Source organism: Narcine bancroftii, chromosome 4 (assembly GCF_036971445.1).
Source record: "Narcine bancroftii isolate sNarBan1 chromosome 4, sNarBan1.hap1, whole genome shotgun sequence".
NCBI classification, from domain to species: domain Eukaryota; kingdom Metazoa; phylum Chordata; class Chondrichthyes; order Torpediniformes; family Narcinidae; genus Narcine; species Narcine bancroftii.
In genome coordinates this window covers 70,339,970-70,366,879 of record NC_091472.1, presented here as the reverse complement: position 1 = coordinate 70,366,879, position 26,910 = coordinate 70,339,970, and the positions used below count along the sequence as shown (strand labels likewise).

Sequence of the window (26,910 nt, the reverse complement as noted above, 5' to 3'; positions counted from 1 at the left end):
AGCCAGATGCACCTTGCAAGTGAACGCATGCTCATATCCTACAAGAGGAGTACACCATTTCCCTATACTTAACACTTTGGGTTTCCATTTGGAGCAGGTCAACCATTCGGCAGATCTGAAGAGCCCTGTGTGCCACTATTTACTAAGGAACACAAAATCCATTAGCCAACTTGAATCAAAACACAAACTCTTGAGTATTCTATAATAATTTAAAAAAATACAATATAAACTTAGACAAACGTCTTGGCCCATGAGCCCATGTTGCCTAATTACAATCCCTAAACGTTTTTGAACTGTGGAAGGAAAATGGAGCACCCGAAGGAAACCCACATAGACATGGGGAGAACATACAAACTCCTTGCAGACAGCACTGAGTTCAAACCATCGAATAATCACTGAACTGAAGACACTGCCTTACATTTTGTGCTCTACTATTTTTATTTTTTTTTATTTCTAGTAATTTTGTAACATGGGGTGGGGGAAGAGGAGAGGAAAGTTTCTCAAGAAGGAATAATTCATCTGGGGCTCTTTCCAGAACAAGGCTGAGAGGTAACCTGTTGGACAGCTTAAGAGAGAGCTTGAGGAATAAAAAGTTGATATGGTTGATGTGCAGACATTTCACTTATTTTGGCAGACAGGAGTGAAGCAAGAATATAGCAGGAGTAAGTCATTTAGCCCATTGAGCTTGCTCATACATTTAATAAGTCTCTACCATGTTCCTGACCTAAACCTTAATCCAGGAATCTACTTTGAATGTAGTCAATTGCAGAGCCACCTCCGATCTCTGGGGTCGAGTTCCAAAGATTCGCCACTTTTATGAGAGTGAAAAAACAGGAAACTTAGAAAGCACCAGGATCGTGCCCCCCCACCACACACAAAAAAAACAACAATGCAATCAATGACGTTAATCTTTGGTAATGTTGGTTCAGCAATAAAATGTTGATCAGATGGGCAGTTTTTGTTTTAAAAAAAAATACAAATTGAAGAATGCTTTTAACACCAGTATATAGCGCCACTAAAATTCCAGCCTCTCTACATGACCTTCCCGCTCAAGAAGAGAATGTCTCAAAACAGACATACTTTCTTGGAAAGTGATTTTCAACCCTAAAGGTAATTTGCTGGAGGAGAAAAACATTAAATCTATCACAATGTTAATACAAACATTCATACTTTGAATAACTTATTTAGCTAGTATGTCAGCACATGTTCAACATGAGCCAAAACTTAACTTCACCAACATTTCCCTTTTTTCCCTTCTCCTTTGTGCTGACCTGGTTGCCCCTTAAAACAGTAGTTGAGGCTTTTTTGCCTCAACTACTTGTGGCTTCATTCCATATTTTACTATTTCTTATGACCTACTTCTGTTCCTTTATGTTGTGAAAATTGACAGTTGGGTTAATGATTATTTTATATTTGTGCACTCTAATGAGGAAATTGAAAAGACCAAGTATAGAGACCTACCTCACTGAAGAATACATAATTGTTTGGAGGATAGACATATTGAGCATATTTTCCCTGGCTAGCATGAAGATAATTAGGAATCCACATTTTATGAAGTACGGGTTATTTCAGACTGAAATTAGAATACATTTCTTCATCTCCAGACTCAAATCAATGAGGATTGGTAAGAAGATTTCTACAATCTCCCATCAGTATCAGAGCACTACAGGGCTGTGTTTTTAGCCCTCTGCTTTAAACCTATGACTGTGTAGCTAAGTATAACAGCAACACCATTTACAAATTTGCTGACGAATCCTTGGTAGTGAGTTGTATAAAAAGGGGCAATGAGTCAGCATACAGGTGTGAAATTGAAAACTTGGCTGAATGAGTAAGAGGTTTTTGTCAGTACACTAATGTCACCAAAACTAAGGAGCTGATTGTGGACTTCAGGAAGGGAAAACTTGAGATGTACAATCCAGTGGTCACTGGGGGGGATTAGAACTGGAGAGGGTGAGCAAATTTAAATTCCTGGGAGTCACTTTCTCGGAGGAGCTTTCGAAGACCCAACGTACAAATATTGTGAAGAAACCTCTACTTCAAGAGATTGCAGTTCAGTATGTCATTGGAAACTTGGTAAACATCTAAAGGTATATAGTGGAAAGTGTGCTGATTGGCTTTGTACCTCTGAGCGGAAGGCCTTGCGAAAGGTAGTGGGAACAGCCCAGTACATCACAGACAAAACTCTCCCCACCCTCGAGAAAATCAACATGGAACACGGCCATCACAGAGCAAAAGCAATCATCAAGGATCCACACCATTCAGGATATGCTCTGTTCTTGCTGCAGCCATCAGGAAAGAGTTATGGGTGCCACAAAACTCATACAGCCAGGTTCAGGAACAGTTGCTATCTTTCCACCATCACACTTCTAAACAATACTCAATCAGACTCTTTTAAGGACTCTTACTTTGCACATTATTTAAACTGAAGAATACTTAATTTTTTTCCTGTATTGCACTGTTGGTTTGTTTGCATTTCTTTTTTAACATTGCTCTCTTCAATTCGTATCTTTTCTTGAGCACAGTTTATTGCACTACCGATGAGTAGAAATTCTGCCTGACCTGCAGGAGAAAGAATCTGAGTTGTATGTGATGTCATGTATGCACTCTTGACAGTAAATCTGAATTTTGACCTTTTCTATGTATTTAGAATTCTATTTGAGATATTGCCAACGAGTTCCTTGTACACTTTTAGCAAGGAAATGCCATGAATTACTTGAATAAGAAATTTAAAATCTCCAAAAAAAGACCAGAAACCTCTTATAATAACTTTGTTAGAAGCCATTTAATTTTATTTTTAAAAAAATTTGGTATGCAGCACAGAGGCAGGCCCTTCAGGCCCATGAGCCTGTGTCCTCCCCCCGCCCCATTGCTCAATTAACCTACAACCCCCATATGTTTTTGAAAGGTCGGAGGAAACTGGAGTTCCCGGAAGAAACCAACACATTATGTGCAGTTTCCTTGCACTTCAAGGAGGATAGTATGTCAGCACATTTAGTTTTGGTGACATTAGTGTACTGACAATCATTTTTTTATTGATTTTGGTCAGGTGCATTGGTCTTTCCATTGGTCACGTCATTTATACTTCTCAACCTTTCCAGTTGTTCACCCTGAGACATGGACTGTTTTAAAGGATTTGTCAATGATATTCTAATTTGATTTGTTTAGATAAACTTTAGAATTGCAATAAAGAATTCATTAATTATTTAATATTTTGTTTATAAATTTAGTTTTATTTTGTTGGGGAGGGGGAAATTGTTCTAAATAATTTGTGGAATTACTTTATCCTGACAGCAAAGAATGGCTCAAGAAGTATTAACTCATTTAAAGGAGCATCCAGATGCATGGACAAGAGTTGACACTATTCTGGAGTTTTCACAAAATATGAATACCAAAGTAAGTGAAATGTTTATGAGGAGCAGTCTTCGAAATCAGAATCTTTAATTGAACTTGGGGCATGACAATCAAACAGTTTTGGAGGTGTCTGATATTTGCATGGCAAGTTGACAACTATTGGTACAATTTGAAACACTGTGGAGGGAAGGGTAGAAACGTGTTCTGAAAAGTCAAATTTTGATATCAATTTCTGAGCAGAACCAACTGATAATATAGGTCTGAAAAAAATTGTATATGCAATTACATTTTATTAAACATATATTCTTGTCAATAGTATTGATTGGGGAAGTGGTGGTGGGTGTTATCTTGTAATAGCTTCAGTTTTGATCAAAAATCCTGCAAATTAGCCCAGTACATCAAATTTTGAATGAATTGAACTTTGGTTCCAAATACTTCCTTTTTGGAAGCACCGACAGCTATTTTAATTAAGTTTTGAGGTTAACTGTTAGGGCATCTTTAAAAAGAATATTTATAATGTATTTCATTTTTCCATGTCTGCTAGTGAGGATCTAGTACAAGTGTTTGAAATCAATATAATATTTATTGAAATTTGTCTGCATTATTTCACTAATTTTAGTCTGCTATCTGCAGTAATTGCAGTGTTTACATTTTGAAAAGTTATTTTTGAGGTTGAATGTCATCTGCACAGAACTTCCTCAAAGTTCTGACCTTGTATTAGTGAAGGTGTTTGCCTTGTTTTCTTGCCTGTTGCATTGTTTTGTTACTGACAGTTATTACTAATTTTTAAGCTGATTTGTCAACAGTATTTGTAAAACTCAAAATTGTATCATGTGACAAATGAGATGATTAGAGGAAACAGAGAGAAAACTGAAGGTAAAGAATCTCTTGCATACCTAAATTTAAAATCATTTGGTGCTAAATTTTATGCGCTGACATTTGGCATTACAACAGTTTAATGCGATCACTATTTTAGTACATTTTTATTCAAACTGTTAATGTTATTTGACATTAATCATAATGTTCCATTATGTTGATTGTAATAGGAAGAAAAGGGGTGTCTTCCTGTGCAACTGACACAGCTAGGCTTTGGCGGCAGGCCTCCACAAGGTCTACCCTTTTGATTCCCTTTAACTGAATTCTTTAACTATGTTTTAAGGGGATGGGTTAAGAGGTATAATAAACATGTTGAGGAAAAAAAGTACATAATATAAATATTTCTCCTGTAGGGATCAGCAATTTTTCTTATTGCTCATATTCTTTTTCACATCAGTAGATTATTTTTGGAGTGATGCAACTTGGCACTGATGGATTCTCTTTGCCCAAACATACAAAATAGCTGTGAATCATGCTACTCACAAATGTGATTGCTATTTGGCAGCTTTGTGACAAACCTGAAGTTTTTCTTCATGTCACATTCTTACAATCTCAAATGAAGTATACTAAATTTTATAAATAAACTAATTTGCCATTGTTGACTGCAAAATTGCTGTGCTTAACTTAAATTGATATTTAAATCTCTCCCTTGCCTTTTGATGGTCACGTGACCTGTTGTGGATCTCTGACTATCCTGCTGTAGGAAGTGCATGAAACCTCACATTCCTCTTGACCACTTGTCTTAAGTAGTAATGGTGGGGAGGAATAAACAAAATTTATTTTTGTCCCACAATTAAGCATGATGGTGAATGGCTGTGTTGTGCAATCCTTTGAGACCTAATTTTTTTCCTTGGCTTTGAAAATTTATTCAGTCATTTATGTTTTGGAAACTTAAAGCAATGTTCTTGAGATGCTCAAATCTAAAATAGCAAAATCTATATCTTGCAGTGTACTATTTCTTGCCTTATTTTTATTTAATTGTTTTTCACTAAACACCCTGATCCCTATAGTTGAAATTGGGTATAACTTCAAATGTAATTTATAATTATTGTAAACATTAATGGATCCTAAATTAGTGAGGGTGACTGGGAAATTGGAAACTACACTGCAAATGAGTCTGTGGGCTGTCTTGCTGTTCCTGAAGAGCAACACCAGGTAGATGCAAGAAAACATGTTCACTAACTGTTGGAGACACAACACTGTAGGTCTTAATTACTGTTGAGCTAGACTTGATACTTTATTAACTGGTGCAAGCCCTGATCAACAGCAGGACTGCTTGACAGTTCGATTTTGTTAAAATTTGTAGTTTTGTGCCAGTGAAAACAATTGCATGAAATCTTGATTCTCACAAGTTTTGTGGTAGATTAGATTTTGTGTCTTGTTTTTTTAATAACTTAAGAGCAGATTTTGCTTAGCCATGAGAGAAGTTGCAGGCAACATTTTGTGAGAATTTAACTTAAAGTCTTGAATATTAAAGACTGGTCATTTTTTGATTTTCATTTTGACTTACCATCTCATTACAGTACTACGCATTGCAGATCTTGGAAAATGTAATAAAAACTAGATGGAAAATTCTCCCTAGAAATCAGTGTGAAGGTGAGTAATCAGAATGAATGTTCCCTGTGCATGGTATGAAACACTTTGACAGTCTAACACTTCTGGCCTTTCCTTGCTCCTGATACTAATAAGCACTTAGGAAAAATAACACTGGACAACCATTTTTTTTCAGGTTTGCTTCCTGAAAAAATGGGGACTATGGTCAAGCTGAATATAATTTGATTTGTTGTATCATGTTGGAAGTTCAATAAACGTTAAATTGGCTTTTAATGAATTTTGCATGTTTAATAGCATTATGATGCTGACATATTGGATTGGTTCAACTGACCTAAAATGGAAGAGAAATATTTATATTATGTACTCGGCATCTGATTCCTCTTGTGTCAGTGTCCAGCAATAGTCGGCCAGCATTGATGGATTCCAGTTACCATGATACTGCTGTTCATGGTCATAATGTCCTGGTGAAACCTTTCACCATGTTCGTCACTGACTGCACCAATATCAGTAGGGAAGAAGTCCAAGTGCAAATGCAGAAAATGAATTTTCAATGACCTGTTGCACTTGATGGTTTAATATGCTTGAAGCTGTCTTGAAATATGACAGGTGAATGTAGGTGGGAGGGGGAAAATTAAGAAAATAGAAAGAGGGTTGAGGAAGATGCACCCTGATGGGAGGAAGAAAGGTAAGGGGTTGGGAACCTGGAAGATCTAAGGTGTGGGAGATGGCATGTAGAAGCGAAAAGATTACCCAAAGATTGGGTAAAGTGAGACAGGTGGGGAGGGGGTAAGGGAATGATTGTGGAAACGAGGGGAGGTTACTGAAAAATGGAGGTTAGCTATCTGTTTGGAGACTGCCAAGTTGCAATAAAGGTTGCTGAGTTGACAATTTGTGTGGCCTCAACTTGACACTACAGTAGGCCATGGTGGCATAGATAAAAGCTCACACTTGACTGGAGGGAGAACAAATACTTTTATTAGCTTGCAACATATGTAGGGTTCACGAATAGGGTTCAGGGAGGTTCTGGGTTTAGATGGGAAACCAGGTTATATATGGGCCCCATAGGGAGGAGCCAGGAGGCGGGGCCAGTCATCAGTACAGCACACTTCTAGTGAATCCCAGTTCACATTCACCCCTTCCTTCAGAACTAAGGGTCTGTGGATGAAGAGAATAAGAATCAGAAGCCGGTAATAGACACGGAAGAGATATTTACAATACTATTTACAGATTCAAGGGTTCCGGGGTTCTGGAGATTCTGGTGGAGCACCTTAGCACCAGGGGGCCTTGGGCTCCTCGAGTCTCCTGGTCCACCTGTGCTGGCAGGGTAGTGGGCTGGGGCTCAAGCTTGACAATAGAGGGGGGTTCACTCTCCTTCTGAACTGGGTCTCCTGTGGCCCTGAGTGGGGCATGGGGAGAAAAAGCTCGTTAGTTCATGGGGCACCTGAGGCAACAGATCCTCTGTTCTGGTGGATGCAGGGTCCCTGATGGAGACGGTGTCCTCCCTGCCATCCAGGTACTCCACGATGGCGTACATGGGGTTGGCATGGAGCAATTTCACCCTTTCCACCAGGGGGTTGGTCTTGCTTCTCCACATATGCTTCTTAAGAAAGACCAGACCAGATCTAGTGAGCCAGACTGGGAATCTAGTCCCTGATGCTGACCTTCTGTCGAATGCAAACGTGAGCTCATGAGGAGTAGCATTGATTGCAGTGCAGAATAGCAACCAAATTGAGTGGAATGCAATAGGAAGGACATCCTGCCAGCATGAGTCAGGAAGGCCTTTTTGCTTCAGGGCAAGTTTGATAGCCTTTCAGATCATGACGTTTTCTTTTTCAACCTGCTCGTTCCCCCAGGGGTTGTAACTGGTTGTCCTGCTGGATGCGATGCCCCTCACCAGCAGGTACTGACGCAGCTCGTCACTAATGAAGGCTAAGCCTCGGTCGCTATGAATATAGCCAGGATACCTGAACAGGGTGAAAATAGAGTCTAGGGCCTTCATTAACAGATGAGGTGGACGTGTCTGGGCACAGTATGACGAACGGGAAGCGGGAGTACTCATCGATGACTGAGAGAAAGTAGATGTTCTGTTCGTGGAGATGAGAGGTCCCTTAAAATCGACGCTGAGCTGTTCAAAGAGCCTGGTTGACTTAATCAGGTGCGCTTCTGCAGGGCAAAAAAAGTGTGGCTTCTACTCAGTGCAGACTTGACGTGATCTGGTCATTTCCCTGACGTCTTTTATTGAGTAGGGCAAGTTGTGGGACTTGATGAAATGAGCCATGCGGGTGAACCCTGGATGCAGAGCCCATTGTGTATGGGCCGTAGTTGGCTGGTGTGTGCAGAGGCATCTGCAGGGTTGTTAGGGGCCCCTGGCCAGTAGGTGATGTCAAATTGTTGGTGGAGAGTCCGATCCTCCACCTAGCAATTTTGTCATTCTTGATTTTGCCCCTCTTGGCATTGCTGAACATGAATGCGGCAGCATTGGTCCGTGAGGAGCATAAATCTTCTACCAGCCAGGTCATGCCTCCAGTGCCTTACAGCTTCTACAATGGCCAGAGCTTCCTTTTCCACAGACGAGTTCCATAGCTTGTGGCCTTGAAGCTTATGTGAGAAAAAGGCAACCGACTTGCCCAACTGATTGAGAGTAGCAGCCAGGACTATCTCCAAAGCATCAGTTTCCACTTGGAAAGGTACATTCTCGTCCACCGTGTGCATGGCAGCTTTCGCAATGTAACTTTGTAAGAAATTAAAAGCAGTCTGGGCTTCGGCTGAAAGGGGGAAAGTGGTGGCCTTTAAGAGGGGACGAACCTTGTATTGAGGGACCCACTTGGCATAATAAAATCCCTATGCATCTCCTCAAAGCCTTTGTGGTCCCGGGGTGGGGAAGCTCTAACGGGGGTGCATCCTATCGAGGTTGGGGCAAATTATTCCATTCTCCACCACTTAGCCAAGGATAGCCAGTTGTGTAGTCCTGAATACACACTTGTCAGAATTGTAAATATGATTCAGGGCTCTCGCCACATGGAGCGCCTTAGCACTGAGTGGGCCTTGGCCTTCTTGAGTCTCCTGGTCCGCCTGTGATGGCAGGGTAGTGGGCTGGGGCTCTAGTTCGTCTTCTACGGTGTGACCACAGATGATGACATTGTTGAGGAAGGGGAAGGTAGCCTTCAACCCATACTTGTCTACCATCCTGTCCATCTGCTGCTGGAAAATGGACACCCCATTGGTAATACTGAAAGGAATCCTCCAGAACTGATAGTCGACTGTTCGCCTCAAATGCTGTATGTGGGCGGTCCTCGGAACTGATAGGCAGCTTTCAGGTCGATGGTCGAATGGGCTTACAGTCAGCAGACAGGTTTGGGTTGGGCGCGCCGAATCGGACTGGGACTCCAGGTAATTAGACGGGTACATTTTTAAGTTATATTTTTGCACAGTCAGTGAGACTATGAAACTTTCCGTGGAGCCTATGTCAGACAGGCACTTGGTCGAATGTCTGCTTACCTTCACCATTACCATCGAGTTGCTGAGCTGGTGAGGTCTTTTCTGGTTGAGGACCAGCGATGCCAGGTCTCTGGAGATGCTGTGTTCTTCCCTCGAATGGCCCTCTCCGTCCTGAGTTGACTTGGGCAGGTAAGCTGGTGCTGACCTCATGGTGCAGCAAGATGTCCGCCCTCCTTATAACGATGGCACCAAATTCAAAATTGGGCCACTGCAAGATGGCTGCCAAGCCTTTTCGCTCCATTTCCATAGGTGGGCAGGTTGTACAGCAGGTGATCTCTGGCGAGTCTGGGAGAAATAGCTTGGGGCTGGAATCAGATCCAGGAATGGGACAGGCTGTGAACTTTGGACCTTCTTTCGAGTGGCAGACCCTTGCCTAATGTCCCTTCTTCCTGCAGCTGGACCATGCAGAGTCTTTGGACGGGCAGCGGGCATGTGGGTGCCATCCCTTGCCACAGAAAATGCTCTCCCGGGCTCTAGAAGTGGCAGCTGTTAGAGTGGGGTCACTGTAGTGGGAGTAGCCGGTCCTTGGAGGTGCTCACCCGAGAACACGATTTTGCTGGCCTCTAGGTTGTCATTCTCAAGACTGACCCGTTCCAGTGATTTGGCTAGCGGCGTCCTTCATTCCCAACTCGAGCAGTCGCTGCCTCACATACCTCAAGCGGATCCCTGCAACCAGAGTGTTCTGGATCTGTTCATCTTCCCAGATGCAGCCTGAAGCTGTCTCATACCTGCACTTCTTAGCCTGGGTCCGCAGATCCAGCAGGTAGTCGTCAATCAACTCTCCAGGCCATTGGGTGCGTAGGGTGAGCCTATGCCTTGCTAAGACCTTGTTCGGTGCCTTCAGCGCCTCAACGGCATCCTTGTACGTTGGGCAGTCTTGGATGACTGTGTACCCTTTCAACTCTACCCTTGAGATGAGCACCAACCTCAGGAGCTTGTCTGTATGGAAGATGTCCCTGGTCGCGTTCAGGTAGGCCTGGAAGCAGTCTAGCCAATATGCGAACTCCTCAGCTGTGTCGGGAGACCAGGGGTCTATTAGCAGCATACTGGACTTGAGTAATGCGTCTATCCTTGTTTGTTAAGTTAATATAATTGTGGCGTAGATAAAAGCTCGCACTCAATTGGAGGAAGAACAAACACTTTTTTTTGCTTACAAGGCAGATGGGGTTCACGAATGGGCTTCAGAGGGTTTTGGGTTTAGGCGGGAAACCAGGGTTATGTACGGGCCCCAGGGGGAGGAGCAGGGAGACAGTACAGCACACTTTATTGAATCCCAGTTCACTACACATGGATAGATACATCAGTATGGAAATTAACTTCACTGGCCACTGGGTAATTTTGGCTGTTGCAATGGATAGAGTGAAGGTGCTCAACGAAGCATCCGCCCCCCCATCTGTTCTCCCCAATGTAAAGGAGGCTGCAAAGGTGGGGGATAAATATTTGATGTTATCAAATATTTAAAAGGTAATATAGGAGCAAATCAGTAATATGTAAAGCTCTGAAATTGTGATATTGGAATTTTTCTTTATTTTTCATTGATTGGCAGAATTAGGAAAAGGCAAATTGAGGGAAGAACTTTCTGAAATATTCCAGAGCTGGCTTCTGGCTCATAAAGGAAGAAAGCAATGTTAGGCCTGGTTCTAGGCAATGAGGTGAGCAGCTGGGCAGCAGTGATGGAATTATAAAGTGAAGACAGGCAGAGAAATTCTAAACTTCGATGGCTTGACAAAGCAGACTGGAAAATCACTTCATTGACCACCTTTCCTCTGTCCACTGCAATAGTGGGGATGTTACAGTGGAAACCTATTTCAGTTCTCTGCCGTACTTTCATGCTGACACATCTGTCCATGGTCTCAAGTTTTTCCTTCTAAGTACCCTCCAGCCAGATGGCATCAAAATCAATTTCCCTGATTTCTATTAGCCCTTGTCTTTCTCCCCCCCCCTCACTTTTGAAGTATGTCTGGTGCCAATCTCTGGATTAATGGACAAGCGAGTGCTATTGGAGGCTGTAAGATGATTGCAATGGTGTATTCTGTTGGTGGACATCTGAAGGACTTCATGATTGCTCATTTTTGGGGTGACAGATGTGTTCTGAGTTTAGTATGTATAATCTGATTCTAGTGCCACTTGAAGACTGGGTATTATATTTGTAATAAAATTTGATAACCTTTGTCGGTGTTAACACAAACGGGTGATTTTTAAATTGATAGATTGGTGAAGTCCTTTTGTTCACTCACTACTTGCTACAGACGTTATGTTCTGCAGCACTTCCTGTTCGGTTGCATGTGTGCTTCATTTGTGCTCATCTGTAAGGCTTACTGAAAATAATGCATTGTGGAGGTTATTTTTAATATTATTTGCACTGTAATTTGTATTTTAACATTATTTAAAATTTTTAAGCATGTAATTATACATTTTAAATAAGCAGTACTTAATTACTGTCATTTATGATAACATCATTTAGTAATTTTTATTATCTGCTGTGACTAGGAATCAAAAAATATGTTGTTGGATTGATTATTAAGACTTCATCTGATCCTGTAAATATTGAGGTAAGTTTTCATGTCAAGTTGTACAAATCATGACGTCTTAAGTTCTGAATTCAAAATTTGAATTACTGAATCGTTACTTTTTTGTTTTAGAAGGAGAAAGTTTACATTGGGAAGCTAAATATGATTCTGGTTCAGGTAAGATGTTGGATGTTTGAGGGTAAGCTAGCTGCTTTAGTGTTTGTGTGTATATAAATATACTGGAGATTCTATCACGGCTGATAGGGTTTGAATTCTTAATGAATGTAGTTCATCACTGTTGCACTTTTCCTGCTAAATATTTTCTTGCTATTAAATAATTCAACATCTTTTCTCACTTCAGTTTGAAATTTGTATGAAAGTGGGAGAGTTGAGTTCAAAGTACATAGGCACCTTTAATGGTTGGAAACTTGAGAACCCTAATATGCTTTTACTACGCTTCAATGCAAATCTAACGTGATCATGAATTTGATTAATGAACTAGTTCATTGTTGAAATGAAGCTGACTACCTTTGTACTGATTGTGACAAAACCTTCCTTGCCTTTACTGTATTCTCATGATAGTTGCATGGTTTTTGTGTGCCACAAGTACAATGGATGGAATTACTAGCCAGTGAATAATTTGACTTTCTGGTCAAACAGAGATCAGTTATTAACATGTTTTGAAAAGTTATTCACCACATCTCAATGAATTGCAGATGGATTGGAGGTAAAGTTCTAGCAGATAGAAGCATACAACATTACAGCACAGAAAATAAGTACTTTGACCCTTTGTGCCAAACTATTATTCTGGCGAGTCCCACTGTCCTGCACCCAATCCATACCCCTCCCATCCATGTACTTGTCCAAATTTTTCTTAAATGTGAAAATTGATCCTATTTTCACCACTTCAGCTGGCAGTTCGTTCCACACTCCCACTACTGTGTGGTCCTCCCCACTAGACTTTTCCCTTTTCACCCTAAACCCGTGTCCTCTGGCTTGTATGTCACCTAACCTCAGTAGGGAAAAAGCCCACTTGCATTTATTCCATCTATACACCTCATAATTTATATACTTCTATCAAACCTCCTGTCATTCTTCTATACTCCAGTGAGTATAGAACAAGAACTTGTTTAACCTTCTAACTCAATTCCTAAAGTCCCGGGAATATTCAAGTACATTTCTCTGCACTCTAAATATCTTTCCTGTAGTTTGTTGACCAAAATCTCTGCACAATGCTACAAATTTTGTTTCACCAATTACTATAACATCCCAACTCCTGTAGTCAATACTTTGGTTTATGAAGGTTAATATGAGATTACAGGCCCCTTTTTTTTAAGTAAAATGGGATTATCTTTAAGGGATAGTATAGACAGAGGAGGGACTGAATTGTCACAGTTAACATTTAACATTTCACACAAGCACAACACAAGTCACAGCCCAGCGATAATTCGATACTTTAGAAGAAATGAGGGAAGGTTTGTCACACTCTGTTCCAGAATTCGATACATTTGCAAAGACATTATGATTTTGCAAAGGGAGAACTATACTGACTGCTGAAGAGAAAGAAGCCTTTTGAGCCAGCTCTTGTGGTCAGCCATTTATATGGAATTCAGAATGACTGGGCTTTTTTGGTGGATAGACCTGTGACAAGAGGGTCTTTTGGGAAGCAAAGTGCTTCATTTTGAGTGTGACTAACAGTGAAGGTCACTTGGAGGGACTGGTCCCAGGGTCTTGGAAACTTTGTGGAGGCTGTCCAGTTTGAGTCTTACCTACAAATGGACCAGGAATGTTATGACCACAGCTCATGTGGATGGGCATTTTTTCAAAGGAAATGCAAGAAGAATTTGAGTCTGTAGCAGCCACAACTAGGCTTCCCATCAGTTTAAGATTAATTTTGGGCATCAAATTTCAAAGGCCTATGTTTCGACATTGAATTTGAAAGACTGAACTTTGAAGTAACTTAGTGATTTTTGGCCTGGTCTGTAATGGTTTGGGTATAACTCACATGCACTAGACACCCGTGCATAGCTGGGAATAGATTTAGTGTTGAGGATAGTTTAAAAGTTAAAATTATAGTTTGAGTTAGAAATAAAAGCAGTGTTTTAAAATTAAATACTGTCTGGTTCATTGTTTATTGCTGCTCATTTCATGCGGTTCATAACAATGCAAAAGTTTTTTTGGGGGGGGAGGGATTGTGGCCATGCGAAAGACTTAGATGTGTTTTGATCGAACTCCGTGAAGAGTGCCAAAAAGATGGTTAAAACTTTAAAATTATTAATTTTTTTAAACTAAAAAATGGACAAAACTACTACTAAGAAACAAAGGCAGCAAAAAACAAAAAAAAATAAAGAAGCTTCTACTCAACCAGGAACATTGAGCAAAAGCCCAAAGGGAGCGACGCAAAAGTGGACTTGGGACCAGCGGATCCCAGCAGAGCTGGAGAGTCTGGACAAGAACTAAATATTGCCCTGGAGATAATGGAAAACTTGAGCAACTGATTGGTTGGCGTTGAAAATGTAATGAGAGACATGACTGAAAGGATGACTGAAATTAAAGAAATCTTTGAAGATTTAATGGAAAGAATGACCAAGCAAAAACAGACTTCGTAAAAACACAAGATAAGCTAAAAAGGTTTGGATAAAGATGTGAAGTAATGGGAGTCGCACAGACAAGGTCTGCTGGGCAATATTGACCACATGGAGAATTTTAGCAGACAAAATAATGTCTGAATTATTGGACTGAAAGAAGGCATCGAGGGAAGATATCCATTGAACTTCTTTGAAACATGGATTCCGCGAGTGCTGGGAGAAGACAAATTAAGAGGAAAAACTGCATATTACAAGGGCTCACTGGAACCTCAGAAGTAAGAGCTGGTGATCAGCGACCATGACTGGTCCTGGTAAGACTTTTGAGTTACTGGGAATGGGAGACAATTCAGGGAGCAGCATATGAATACACTAAGCAAAATATTGGTTCGCCCGATATTGACCATGAAAAAGTACTATTTTTTTTTCAAGATTTTATTCCTACATTGATTTAAGCAAAGGAAGGAGTTGAAGATTTAAAAAGACAATCGCGTTCCAAAAACTTGAAATATTCGATGATATACCTTGCAACTCTGAGGGTCAAAGTAGCATAATATAATTAATATTTTAAGACTAAAAATGAAGTAGAAGACTTGAGGTGTATGAAAAGGCTCAGGTTGCCAAAGAGGAAGACTGTGAAGAATGCTTACAATGGGACTAAGTAAAAGTTGTATTTTTTGCAGACGATGCCGCTTTAGTTGCCCATTCAGAGCCAGCTCTTCAGCGCTTGACGTCCTGTTTTGCGGAAACTGCCAAAATGTTTGGCCTGGAAGTCAGCCTGAAGAAAACTGAGGTCCTCCATCAGCCAGCTCCCCACCATGAGTACCAGCCCCCCCACATCTCCATCGGGCACACAAAACTCAAAACGGTCAACCAGTTTACCTATCTCGGCTGCACCACTTCATAGGATGCAAGGATCGACAACGAGATAGACAACAGACTCGCCAAGGCAAATAGCGCCTTTGGAAGACTACACAAAAGAGTCTGGAAAAACAACCAACTGAAAAACCTCACAAAGATTAGCGTATACAGAGCCGTTGTCATATCCACACTCCTGTTCGACTCCGAATCATGGGTCCTCTATCGGCATCACCTACAGCTCCTAGAACGCTTCGACCAGTGTTGTCTCCGCTCCATCCTCAACATTCATTGGAGCGACTTCATCTCCAACATCGAAGTACTCGAGATGGCAGAGGCCAACAGCATCAAATCCATGCTGCTGAAGATCCAACTGCGCTGGGTAGTTCACGTCTCCAGAATGGAGGACCATCGCCTTCCCAAGATCGTGTTATATGGTGAGCTCTCCACTGGCCACCGAGACAGAGGTGCACCAAAGAAGAGGTACAAGGACTGCTTAAAGAAATCTCTTGGTGCCTGCCTCGTTGACCACCGCCAGTGGGCTGATATCGCCTCAAACCGTACATCTTGACACCTCACAGTTCGGCAGTCAGCAACCTCCTTTGAAGAAGACCGCAGAGCCCACCTCACTGACAAAAGGCAAAGGAGGAAAAACCCAACACCCCACCCCAACCAACCAATTTTCCCTTGTAACCGCTGCAACCGTGTCTGCCTGTCCCGCATCGGATTTGTTAGCCACAAACGAGCCTGCAGCTGACGTGGACATTACCCCTCCATAAATCTTCGTCCGCGAAGCCAAGCCAAAGAAAGAAGATTTATCGTTGAAAAGTAATCTTTATTGAAATGGTCACAGAGAGTTCAGAAAAGTCAGAAAACTTGGGAAAAGTAGTAACAAGGTGGAGGTGATGGAGGATTAGAGGATAGCTCATGTTGCTCCGTAATTTAAAAAGTCTCCCAAAAGTAACTCTGGAAATTAATTATAGGTCGGTGAGCCTGATATCAGTAGTAGATAAATTATCGGAAAGTGTCCCAAGAAATCAGATATACAAGTATTTGGACAACCAGAGACTGATTATGGATAGTCAACATGGCTTTGTGCTGAAGCAAACTTGAGTTTTTTTTGAGGTAGATACAAGGAACAATGATGAAGCTATTTTAAAGCTAAATTAGTTTAGTTTTCAAGCACTTTTGCATAGTTAACACCTTAATCAGTTATAATTTAGGAGAGTGGGGTGGGTGAGTCCTTTATGAATCCATCACGTTGTCAACTGGTGTTAGAATTTTTAATGCTGCTATAGATGTTGGCAAATGTAAATATGATTTTGGACAAAATTTTAACTTTTGTGATATTTACACAGATACTCAAACAGGAATGGCCAAAACACTGGCCTACATTCATCAGTGATATTGTAGGTGCAAGTCGAACCAGTGAGAGCTTGTGTCAGAACAACATGATTATTCTTAAACTGTTGAGTGAGGAAGTGTTTGATTTCTCCAGTGGGCAAATGACACAAGTTAAAGCAAAACATCTCAAGGACAGGTATAACTCGGATATTTCATCATATTCAAATTAGTTTGTTACAGAATTATCAGAATCACCTTTCATTTCAGGTGTTTGATCAGTGACTTCTTGTTTCTTTATAGTATGTGCAATGAATTCTCTCAGATATTCCAGCTGTGCCAGTTTGTCATGGTAAATAATATATTTGACTTTTTTTTTTAAACTACATCAATTTTTAATTATAATACTGGCAGATTTCAACACTTTTTTTGGTTGTAGGAAAACTCTCAAAATGCACCTCTTGTTCAAGCAACATTGGAAACGCTGCTGAGGTTCTTAAACTGGATTCCACTTGGATATATCTTTGAAACTAAGCTAATCAGCACTCTGATATACAAGGTATGTACATCTGTACGAATTCAGGATTGTCAGAAAATTTTAGATAAGAAATCGGCCATAACGTGTATTTCTTTTTTTTAAAGTTTCTCAATGTACCCATGTTCAGAAATGTAACTCTGAAATGCCTGACAGAGATAGCTGGAGTAAGTGTCAGCCAATACGAAGAACAGTTTGTTACTCTCTTCACATTAACAATGATACAACTTAAGCAGGTATTTTGACTTTGATTCTTTGTGGAAGTGGTTAATCTAATGCTAAATTTAAAAAATTTCTCCAGTTCAATGGTATTATGCATGATCAGGGAAGACCCAATTTGTTTCAAAGGGCAACCAAGTTTAAAAAAAAAACCTGATTTGATATAACCTCCCTGTAGTCATCAAATAGATGAATGCCTTGTCCTTAAGAACTCAGTTGCCATTTCACAACAGGACACCATGTTAGAGATATGCTTTGGAACTGACAAGTTCTTGTGATTCTTGTAGAATATTTATCAAATAATATAACATTGATCCTTTAAGGCTATCAAAGCAAGCCATTGGATGTGGAACATGAGACATTCTGTTCTACAGTTGTAATGGGGACACAATAGCTTTGATTGACTCTAATTTGTTCTTGGATTGTCAGGATTTGCAGAAATGGCACTCTACACATAATGGCCATCTTGGGCTCTCCATTGCATACCACTTCAACTCCCCTTCCCATTGCAAAACAATTTTGGCTGTTTTTGGCCTTCTGCCTGGGTTGCCAATAAATCCAATGGTGTAAACATAACATCTTCTGTATCAAACAATTTGAAACCTTCGTGCTCCATTTTCATGCCTCCGATCCACCCAGGCTGTCCCAACCTCCTTGAGACTTTCCCTGCCCTTCTGTTCTATCTATCCACACTCTTACCCTTTCTGATTTCTTTGCCTTCCCTCAACTGGTTCCATCTGCTCATCATCCCTCCTTTTTCTAGTTTCACATCATTGAGTTCCAGCATCTGAATCCCCTGTCTCCACTGACACATTCCAGCATCTGACCTACCTTCACCCTCTTTCCCCCATGTGGGTCCATTTTCCCCTTCTTTACTCCTTCGCTATCATCCACCAGTCACTGTCTCCCAACTCTACCCCTTCACCTTTCCTGGCTGATTCCCTCTGTCCCCTTACTTGGCTCCAACTAGCACTTGCCAGCCCCTGTCTCACCCTTCCCTCTCACCTTGTACCTGTTATCTACACTGTCCTGATATAAGGTCACGACATCCACCACTGTCAATAATGTTGCCTGAGTTCCCCAACAGGTTTTTGTTTTGGGTCACAATTATAGCATCTGCAATATCTTGTATCTTATATTTTATTTCATAGTCTACTTTTATTTTTGGTGAATACTCTTAAGAAGATCTCCATAGTGACTAGATGTCTTTTTATATTTTTGCAATTTCCATTGCATGTTTGCCATCTTTGGAAAGATTCCATATCCTGATTTCACAATGAAAATAAGTCTTAGTGTTTCATTTGCAGTTTTGGGCAAATAACTTTTTGAAAGATTATAAATATTTGAACAAATTAACTTTGAGTTGATGTTGATACAGCTCGAATAAATTTGACTACAGGTCAAAACTATTGATATTTTCAATATTTAATATTTATAGATGCTTCCTTTAAATACCAATATAAGAGTGGCATATGCCAATGGCAAGGATGATGAGCAGAATTTCATACAGAATTTGAGTCTCTTTCTTTGTACTTTCTTAAAAGAACATGGCCAGCTTGTTGAAAAAAGATTGAATTTGAGAGAAACCCTGATGGAGGTAAGAGTGTTAATTTTAGAATTATAAATTTGGGGAAAATGGGGATAACCCGCTGCCTTGAACTGCTAGCAGTCACAGTGCTTTTGGATGAGGAATTTCAAATCAAATGAAGACTCAGAAATACTTTAAGAATTTCCAGTTTCAGCACGATATTCAACGCTTGCTACTCTTTCAGAGCCCTGGTGACGGGGACTATTACACTGAGAGGTTCTGTTGGCAATGGCTACACTGTTTTGTGAATAGTTTGCTCCATAGCAATGATGCATTTGTGTGGAAGGAGTGAAAATTTAAAATTGGGCATACAATTTATTTTCAATAGTGTTAATGGTGAGTTTGCTAGAAGGCTTTTGTGTATTTATAGGCAAGAAAGGACAGGTCATAGCCCTTGTTAGAAATGTAGTCATGGAAGCAAGTGGAGACTATTTCATCACACCCCACTACTTGTGCTTTCTTGATGTTATAAAGTCTTTGAAGAATTACTTGGTATGTGCAATATATTCAACCTCTGATCTACCCTAGTCATTTCAATATTTATGAGGCTGGTTCAATTAAGTTTCTGATCATTGGTGACCTCCCAAAATTTTAGTGCGTTACTCTATTATGGAAAAAAATGACTGACTTTGGGATAATTTGTGAATCCACAGGCTCTTCATTATATGCTGTTGGTCTCTGAAGTGGAAGAAACAGAGATTTTCAAAATTTGTTTGGAGTATTGGAACCACTTGGCTTCTGAGCTCTATAGGGAAAATCCCTTCTCAATATCTGCATCACCTGTGCTTCCTGGAAGTCAGCACTTTGACGTGCCTCCAAGAAGACAACTTTATTTGCCAGTATTATCTAAGGTGGGTATTGAGTAGGTATTTAAAAACATTGGTGCTATTATTCCTATAATAAGACCATAAGATACAGGAGTGGAATTAGGCCATTTAGCCCATTGTGTTAGACTCGCTATTCCATCAGAGCTGATTCACTATCCTTTTTGACCACTTTCTCCTGCCTTCTTGTAACCTTTGATTCTTAATCATGAACTTCTCTCTCTACAGTGCCTTCTATAATGTTTGGGGCAAAGGCACTTTTTTCCTTTATTTGCCCCTATGCTCCACAGTTTTAAATTTGTAATCAAACAGTGCACAAGTGATTAAAGTGCAGATTCCAGATTTTATTCAAGGTTATTTGTATACATTTTGGTTTGACCGTGTAGAAATTACGGCATTTTTCATGCATAGTTTCCCCCATTTTAAGTCATCATAATGTTTGTTTAATTGCTTCATTGGTGCAGGTATAAGAGATCTAGGCTTTCTTTAAAGCTTTTGGTCACCTTGGAGTCTGTATTTGGCATTTATCAATGTGGAGACCAGAGTTGTGCCAATGAAAGTTAAAGAAGCCATAATGAGGTTGAAAAGCAAGAATAAAACTGTAAAAGACATCATCCAAACCTTAGGATTGTCAAAATCAACTGTTTGGAACATCATTAAGATGTACTGGTGAGCTCAGTAAATCGCAAAGGGGCTCGTATTCCAAGGAAAACCTCTATTGCTGATGACAGAATAATTCTCATCATAATGAAGAAAAATCCCCAAAGGCATGTCCAACAGATCAGAAATGCTCTTTGGAAGGCAGGTGTGGATGTATAAATAGCCCCTTTTACATTGGCAATCCGCAAAATTGGCATGTGAATGACCCATTTTGATATACCGGTAGGGCTGTTCACACTGGACCAAGAAAATCCGGTTACATGTGCCCTTTCACATTGCCTTCCTGGTATCGAAGAGCATAGGGGAACCCAGCCTCTAGCGGTGATGTCCTGAGTGATGTACATTCTTGCAGGCAGTGAATGTTTTGTTATATAGACCTCACACCAGCCTCTCACTCTAGAGTATGTTCCTACACATCACAAGGGTTTCGCATCAGTGAAGGGGGTGTCACAGTTTCCTGTCCTGTCAGGATTGGGGGGGTGGTCACTGGGGATGTGCAGAAACATACCAGGAAGTTTTCAGTCAGGTGGCTACAGTCACTGGAAGCAAAGTCAAAGATGGCATCGACAGCATGGTGGCATCTTTCTGGGTTGGAGGGGCCACTGAAGGTGGTGCCGGCAAGCTAAATCTGCTGGCTGCATGTCCTGGGTAGAGGGATTCTGACGATGTGGCTCTGGGAGAGGTAGATGTCATAGCCCAGAGGCAGGCAGGGGATAACGGCATTGCTGTTGGAACCTTGTGTTATGTATTATCCAGCAGCAATGGTAATTCATTAAGACAAAGATATTTTCAAAAACAATAATTCTTATTAATAAATATTAATGACATAACATTTCTAACTTAACCCCACTATGCACAAATGTATATTTGTGTGGCAAAACCAAAACCCTTACAGTTTACGTATAATTCTGGTGATGATTTGAAAGTTCAATCTCAAAGCTTTCATGTTGAAACTCAGTGTCTTTAAATTGTCACTCAAAAGTAATTATGAAGTATTTTGAAACGTCAAGTGTCATCAGACTTCTTTAAAACTCACAAATTTCTTGATGAGTTGTTTTTCAGAACAATGTTTCTTAAGTGATTTTTCACAAAAACCCCTTCTTTTGCATGGAGGTTTCAGAATCTGTTTCACACTATGATTTAACAACCAGGCAAGGGTTGAATGAGGTAACCATTTAAAAATTGTTATGTTTCAAATACAAGATTAATTTTCTTAATCAACAATGACCATTTCAATGGATACAATGAGACTAACCTCTCCCTTTTAAAGAGACAGTTGGAAGTGGCTATTTTCTTCAAAACCACTTTTTCAGTGTTCCTCCTTTTCATAAGGAGAACATAAGCAGCTTTCTTTCTCAAAGGATTGTCGCTGCCTTTCAATCCTGTACGACTTACAGGATGGTCCAAGCAAATGCTTCAATCCTGCGTTACCGACAGGATGGTAACGCGTCTTCTGACTACAGTTTGAAATTAGTTCCTTAATATTCAAAATTACCGCATGACAAGATATCATTCCTTTCTTTTGAAGTTTCTTTCGAAGTTACTTTACATCTATATGCTAAAAGCATAGAACTCTATCTCTTCTAAAAGCATTTACTAGCCAGTGTCTTCAATAAGTCTACTGACCACAAACAAAAGCCTGTTTTTGTTTAAACAGATGCCATCTGAGTCTAACCACATGGGTAAACAAGCAAAGAGCCTTTTGTTTAATTTGATATCCTCCTTGAGCAACCCCATTGTCTGAGATATTTCAATGAACAAACATGTCCAGTTTTATTGGGGTTGCTTACCAGACTGCAACTCCGAAAATGGCTTCTCTCTCTGAGTGTAATTTTGTGTCTGTGTATCCCAGTGTCCAAACTCACAAAAATAATTTTACTAAAAATATATATTTTGTAACTAAAGATTAATAATAACACAATTCTGTCACATCTGGAACTGATGGAGGCACAGATGGATCAGTTACCCTCTCCAATCCCCAGATCCCAACACCAATTATGCCCCAACACACAACAGCTGGAGTATAATGAGCAGATAAAATCCTTGAAGAAAATAAACAGATGACTGAAATTCTAATTTAGTTTGCATTCTTGCCACAAGCTAAATCAGAACTTTTGACTTGTACTTTAAATCAATTGTTTAATTAAACAGAGCGTGTATTTTCCATGCTCCTTTATTTGTGTTTTATTTTCGCTATGATTTTCATGTTTTATTGACTTGTGTGCATTTTTTCCCACAATCAGAAAACAAATGACTCCAGTTTTGCAGTAAATGATTTTATTTACAAAAGACAGGCATGAGAAAATGGTAACGGGGATAACACACATACGCTCATTTTATAGCAAGCATGGGAAAGTGGTTGTGGAAATAAAACACATACGTGTGTGGGAATGTTTGACCCTGACCCTAAATTTGATACTAAGTCTGCCAGATGGTGAGCATGCTTGTCTGTGTGTTTGTCTTCATTTTGAAGTCTGAAGCCCACTGCCCTGTTACCCCACCGACAGCCCACCACCAGCCCCCAACCTAGTGGTGATTAGTAAGGGATTATTTAAGGTGGTATGCGAGTGGAAAGAAAATGTTTGAAATCCACTTATTTAGATCAATACGCAGTAGATTTTCCCACGCACTTTCTTATATTGTGCGTATATGTCTTATTAAATTGTGCTTGAATTTTCCCATGCTGCTTTATACCTTTTACATTTTTATTCCTGCTATGATTTTCCCATGCTATTCTATTATTTTTTTTTGATAGCAAACCCTTGTGTCCAGACTAGTCTCTTAACAGACCTAACACTGGGCCCTTTCAAGCTGCAGTGTAAAATGGGGTTATTGGGCAATTTGCCTGGTTAGTGCCCCACTCGCACAGCAGCTTGAAAGGGTCTGACCCGGTCAGCATGGACCTAATCCAACTGGGTCTCTGACCTACCTCAGTTAAACTTAAGGTCATGCCCAATGGTGATTTGAACAGGAAAATGGCCAACCTGGTTACTTCTGTGACGTTGGCACTTGTGAACTGGCGTCACAGGGAAACGCTTGGCTGAAGTGCCTGCTGTAATCATGGGGTGGGGGAAGGAGAGAGAGGTCGCTGCTGTGTGTAGGGGAGTGAGATTGCTGCCACAGGGGAAGGAGGGGGTTGTTGCCGCGGGGGCCATAAACTGCCACGAACGCCACTCCAGTTCACAGCGAAGCTCAACGTTCACGGCAACGGGACTTTGCTAGTGGGGGAGGATGACTGACTACCGATAGTTCCCATGAGCGCATGGTGCGTTACCGTGTCATCACGGGTGGGATCCCCCTTAAATTACCGGATTGACAATTTAAAGGGTCGATTTCCCCCTGCAGTTTAAAAGATGCTCCCAGCACCTTTTGCCACAGTAATCGCACCTGGGTCCCAGGAGGGCTACCCCGGTGCTGTAGTTTAAAAAAAGCCTACTTTCTCAACACAATGACTGGTGCAAGGACTGACAGCATTACTGTCAGTGTTGGTCACTATTAACACCTTGATTTCAACCTAGCATCAAGACCGGGGGAATATTTTTAAGCCACTTTTTGGGAAAAACAAGTGGGCCTCGCGTGCCGTCACATGGCTTGCTGTGTAAAAAGACCTACTGACCCAGAAAAATGCTGGCTTTGTTGCAATCTGAACAACTAATGCCGGCATATTAGAGGCTCTTCGTAATGGAAAAATCACGCAAATGCTGTGTTTATTATAAATCATTTTTTCTTTTGCTCTTTCCATTCCCTGCCTCTTTAACAACCTCCCATGCATGCAAGAACATCATTGTGTCACTAAAGGAACCTGGCATACTGGGTGGCCCGTTCTCATTGGGCAACCCAGTATGCCAATTCTAAATTGATCAGCAATGATGCACCCTCCTTAACTGGTTAATTTCTTTCTCCCCCCCCCCACCACCACCGGGTGAGGAGCGTTCACACTGTCAGGTGAACCAGTAAATTGGCGGTTAATTACTGGGTTCAAGAGCCTGTGCGAAAAGGGCTAATGACTACTGTCCATAGAAGACTTCATGAACAGAAATAGAGGCCACACAGCAAGATGCAAGCCGCTAGTTAGCCACAGAAACAAAATTGCTAGGATGGCATAGTGGTTAGTGTAATGCCTTTATAGTGCCAGTGATTGCGACCGGGGTTTGAATTCCATGCTGTCTGTAAGGAGTTTGCACATACTCCCTGTGTTGCGTGGGTTTTCCCGGAGGCTCTAGTTTCCTCCCACTGTTCAAAACGTACTGGGGGAATGGGTTAATGGGATGTAAATTGGGTGGCACAGACTCGTGGGCCGAAATGGCCCATTACCATGTTGTATGTCTAAATTGCCGTTTGCCAAGAAGTATTTAAGAGCCTGTAGAATTCTGGAAAAAGGTCTTGTGAAGAGATGAGACCAAGATGAATGTGTATCAGAGTGATGGCAAGAGGAAAGTATGGAGACATAAAGGAACTGCCCAAGATCCAAAGCATACCACCTCATTTGTGAAATGTGGTGGGGTTGTTATGGCCTGGGCCTGTGCGGCGACTTGTCTTCATTGATGATGAAACTGCTGATGGCAGTAGCAAAATTAATTCTGAGGTGTGTAGAAACATCCTTATCTGCTCGTCGAGCAAATGCGTCATTGGATGTTGCTGCATCCTCTAGCAAGACAATGATCCCAAGTATAGGGCTCAAGCAACAAGGAGATTTTCAAAGCTAAAAACTGAAAAATTCTTGTATGGCCAAGTCATTCACCCAATCTAAATACAATTAAGCATCTTGTATATGCTGAAGAGAAAAACAGGGACTCAAGAAGGCTGCAATAGAGGCTTGGCCGAGCATCACCAGAGAAGATACTCATCAGCTGGTAATGTCTTCGAATCACAAACTTCAGGCAATCGTTGCATGCAAGGGATATGCAACAAAGTACTAAACGTGATTACTATAATATATATGCCATTGCTATGACCTAAATATTAAGGTGCCCTGAAATGGGGATGATGTACAAAAGTGCTGTAATTTCCACATAGTCAAACCAAAACCCTTTAAAATCTGGAATGTGCACTTCAATCACATGTGAATTGTTTGATTACAAATTTAAAAGTGTGGCACACAAGGGCAAATAAAGGAAAAATGTCTAATTGTCCCAAATATGGAGGCAACAAATACCATAGATTCACAATTCTCTGAATAATAAAAACAAATCTTCCTAATCTCTTTTCTAAAGGGTCATTACTGTATTCTGATGATGTGCCCTCCATGTCCACTCTATCCAGCCTTTCAGCATTCAATAGCTTTCAAAGTGGTTTTTCACCCCCTCCTCTAATTTTTCTAAACTTTAGTGACTACAGTCCCAGAATCATCAAATACTCCGTCTCATAACCCTTTCATTTTGGGGATTATTCTCGTGAACCCCTTATGGACCCTCTCTAATGCAAACACATCCTTCCTTAGATAAGGAGCCCAAAACTGCACACAATATTTTTAAGTGTGGTTTGACCAAAGTCTCGTAAAGCTTCAACATTACATCTCTGCTTTTTATATTCTAACCCTCTTGAAATGAATGCTAGCATTGCATTTGTGTTTTTTTCGCACTGACTCTACCTGCAAGTTAATGTTCATGAAATTGTGCATATGGACTCCCAGTTCTCTCTACCTCTGATTTCTGAACATGTCAAAGTTCAGATTTATTGTCAGAATACATACATGACATCACATGCAACCCCAAAATTCTTTTTCTTGTGGGCCAGGTAGAATTTCTTTTGGTAGTGCAGAACACTACTTGTAAACTAACTGCAAATACAGAAAAACAATTCTGTAATATATAATGTGAAAAATAAGGGTCTGTAGCTAAGTATTCTATACTGAGCTAGAGACGTCGGTGTACGCATTGTGAAATCACTACATGTTGTCGAGTTAATATATATTTTGGGAAGGCGATGTACACACTGTAGAGTCTAATGTAAGACTGACACCTCCAGGCTTGTATGTTGGGGTTATAGACATCACTGCTTATGTTACATGGACCAGAAGTGATGTCATCAGTCCGGATAAATACTTGTGTTGGATGCAGGTCAATTTCCTGTGTTTTCCCACACCACATCTGACATTTTGCGAGCCAGTTCGTTTGCTGGTAAGTGGGTCACCACATGACCCCCCCCCCCCCCAACCAAGAACCGACAATCCTGCTGCGTACCCCAATATATTTTTTTTGTTTGGATGGCCTTCCTCCCCACCGAGGCAGTCAATTGCAAAAACTTCCTCTTTACCTACTATGTCCAAAATGTATTTCAAACCATTGCATCTTAGTATCTCGAAGGGACCCTCATACAGACGCTGGAATGGTACTCGGTATGCTCATTTCTGTTTGAAAGTGTACTTGCAGTCCTGCAAGTTCTGGGGCATATAGGACCTGGACTGACTGTGTTCAAATGTAGGTATGGGCGCTAAAGAACCGCTGCCGGCGTCTCCTGTCCTCGTGATACAAATTCTCCTGGAACTATTAGGGGCATGCCTTAGACCAGT

General features: G+C 40.8%; 1 protein-coding gene across 8 annotated transcripts in view; it reads left to right on the top strand.

The window, feature by feature from the left end:
* The window catches only part of LOC138760665 (exportin-1), a 74,536-nt gene that overhangs the window by 5,670 nt on the left and 41,956 nt on the right, over positions 1 to 26,910 (top strand). For all 8 annotated transcript variants that reach the window (XM_069931559.1, XM_069931556.1, XM_069931557.1 and 5 more), the window contains 10 exons: positions 3,292 to 3,393; positions 5,751 to 5,823; positions 11,770 to 11,831; positions 11,922 to 11,966; positions 16,591 to 16,772; positions 16,877 to 16,925; positions 17,013 to 17,132; positions 17,216 to 17,344; positions 18,766 to 18,924; positions 19,569 to 19,766. In XM_069931559.1, the coding sequence (XP_069787660.1) occupies positions 3,292 to 3,393; positions 5,751 to 5,823; positions 11,770 to 11,831; positions 11,922 to 11,966; positions 16,591 to 16,772; positions 16,877 to 16,925; positions 17,013 to 17,132; positions 17,216 to 17,344; positions 18,766 to 18,924; positions 19,569 to 19,766 (1,119 nt within the window). The remainder of the gene's footprint in view (positions 1 to 3,291; positions 3,394 to 5,750; positions 5,824 to 11,769; positions 11,832 to 11,921; positions 11,967 to 16,590; positions 16,773 to 16,876; positions 16,926 to 17,012; positions 17,133 to 17,215; positions 17,345 to 18,765; positions 18,925 to 19,568; positions 19,767 to 26,910) is intronic.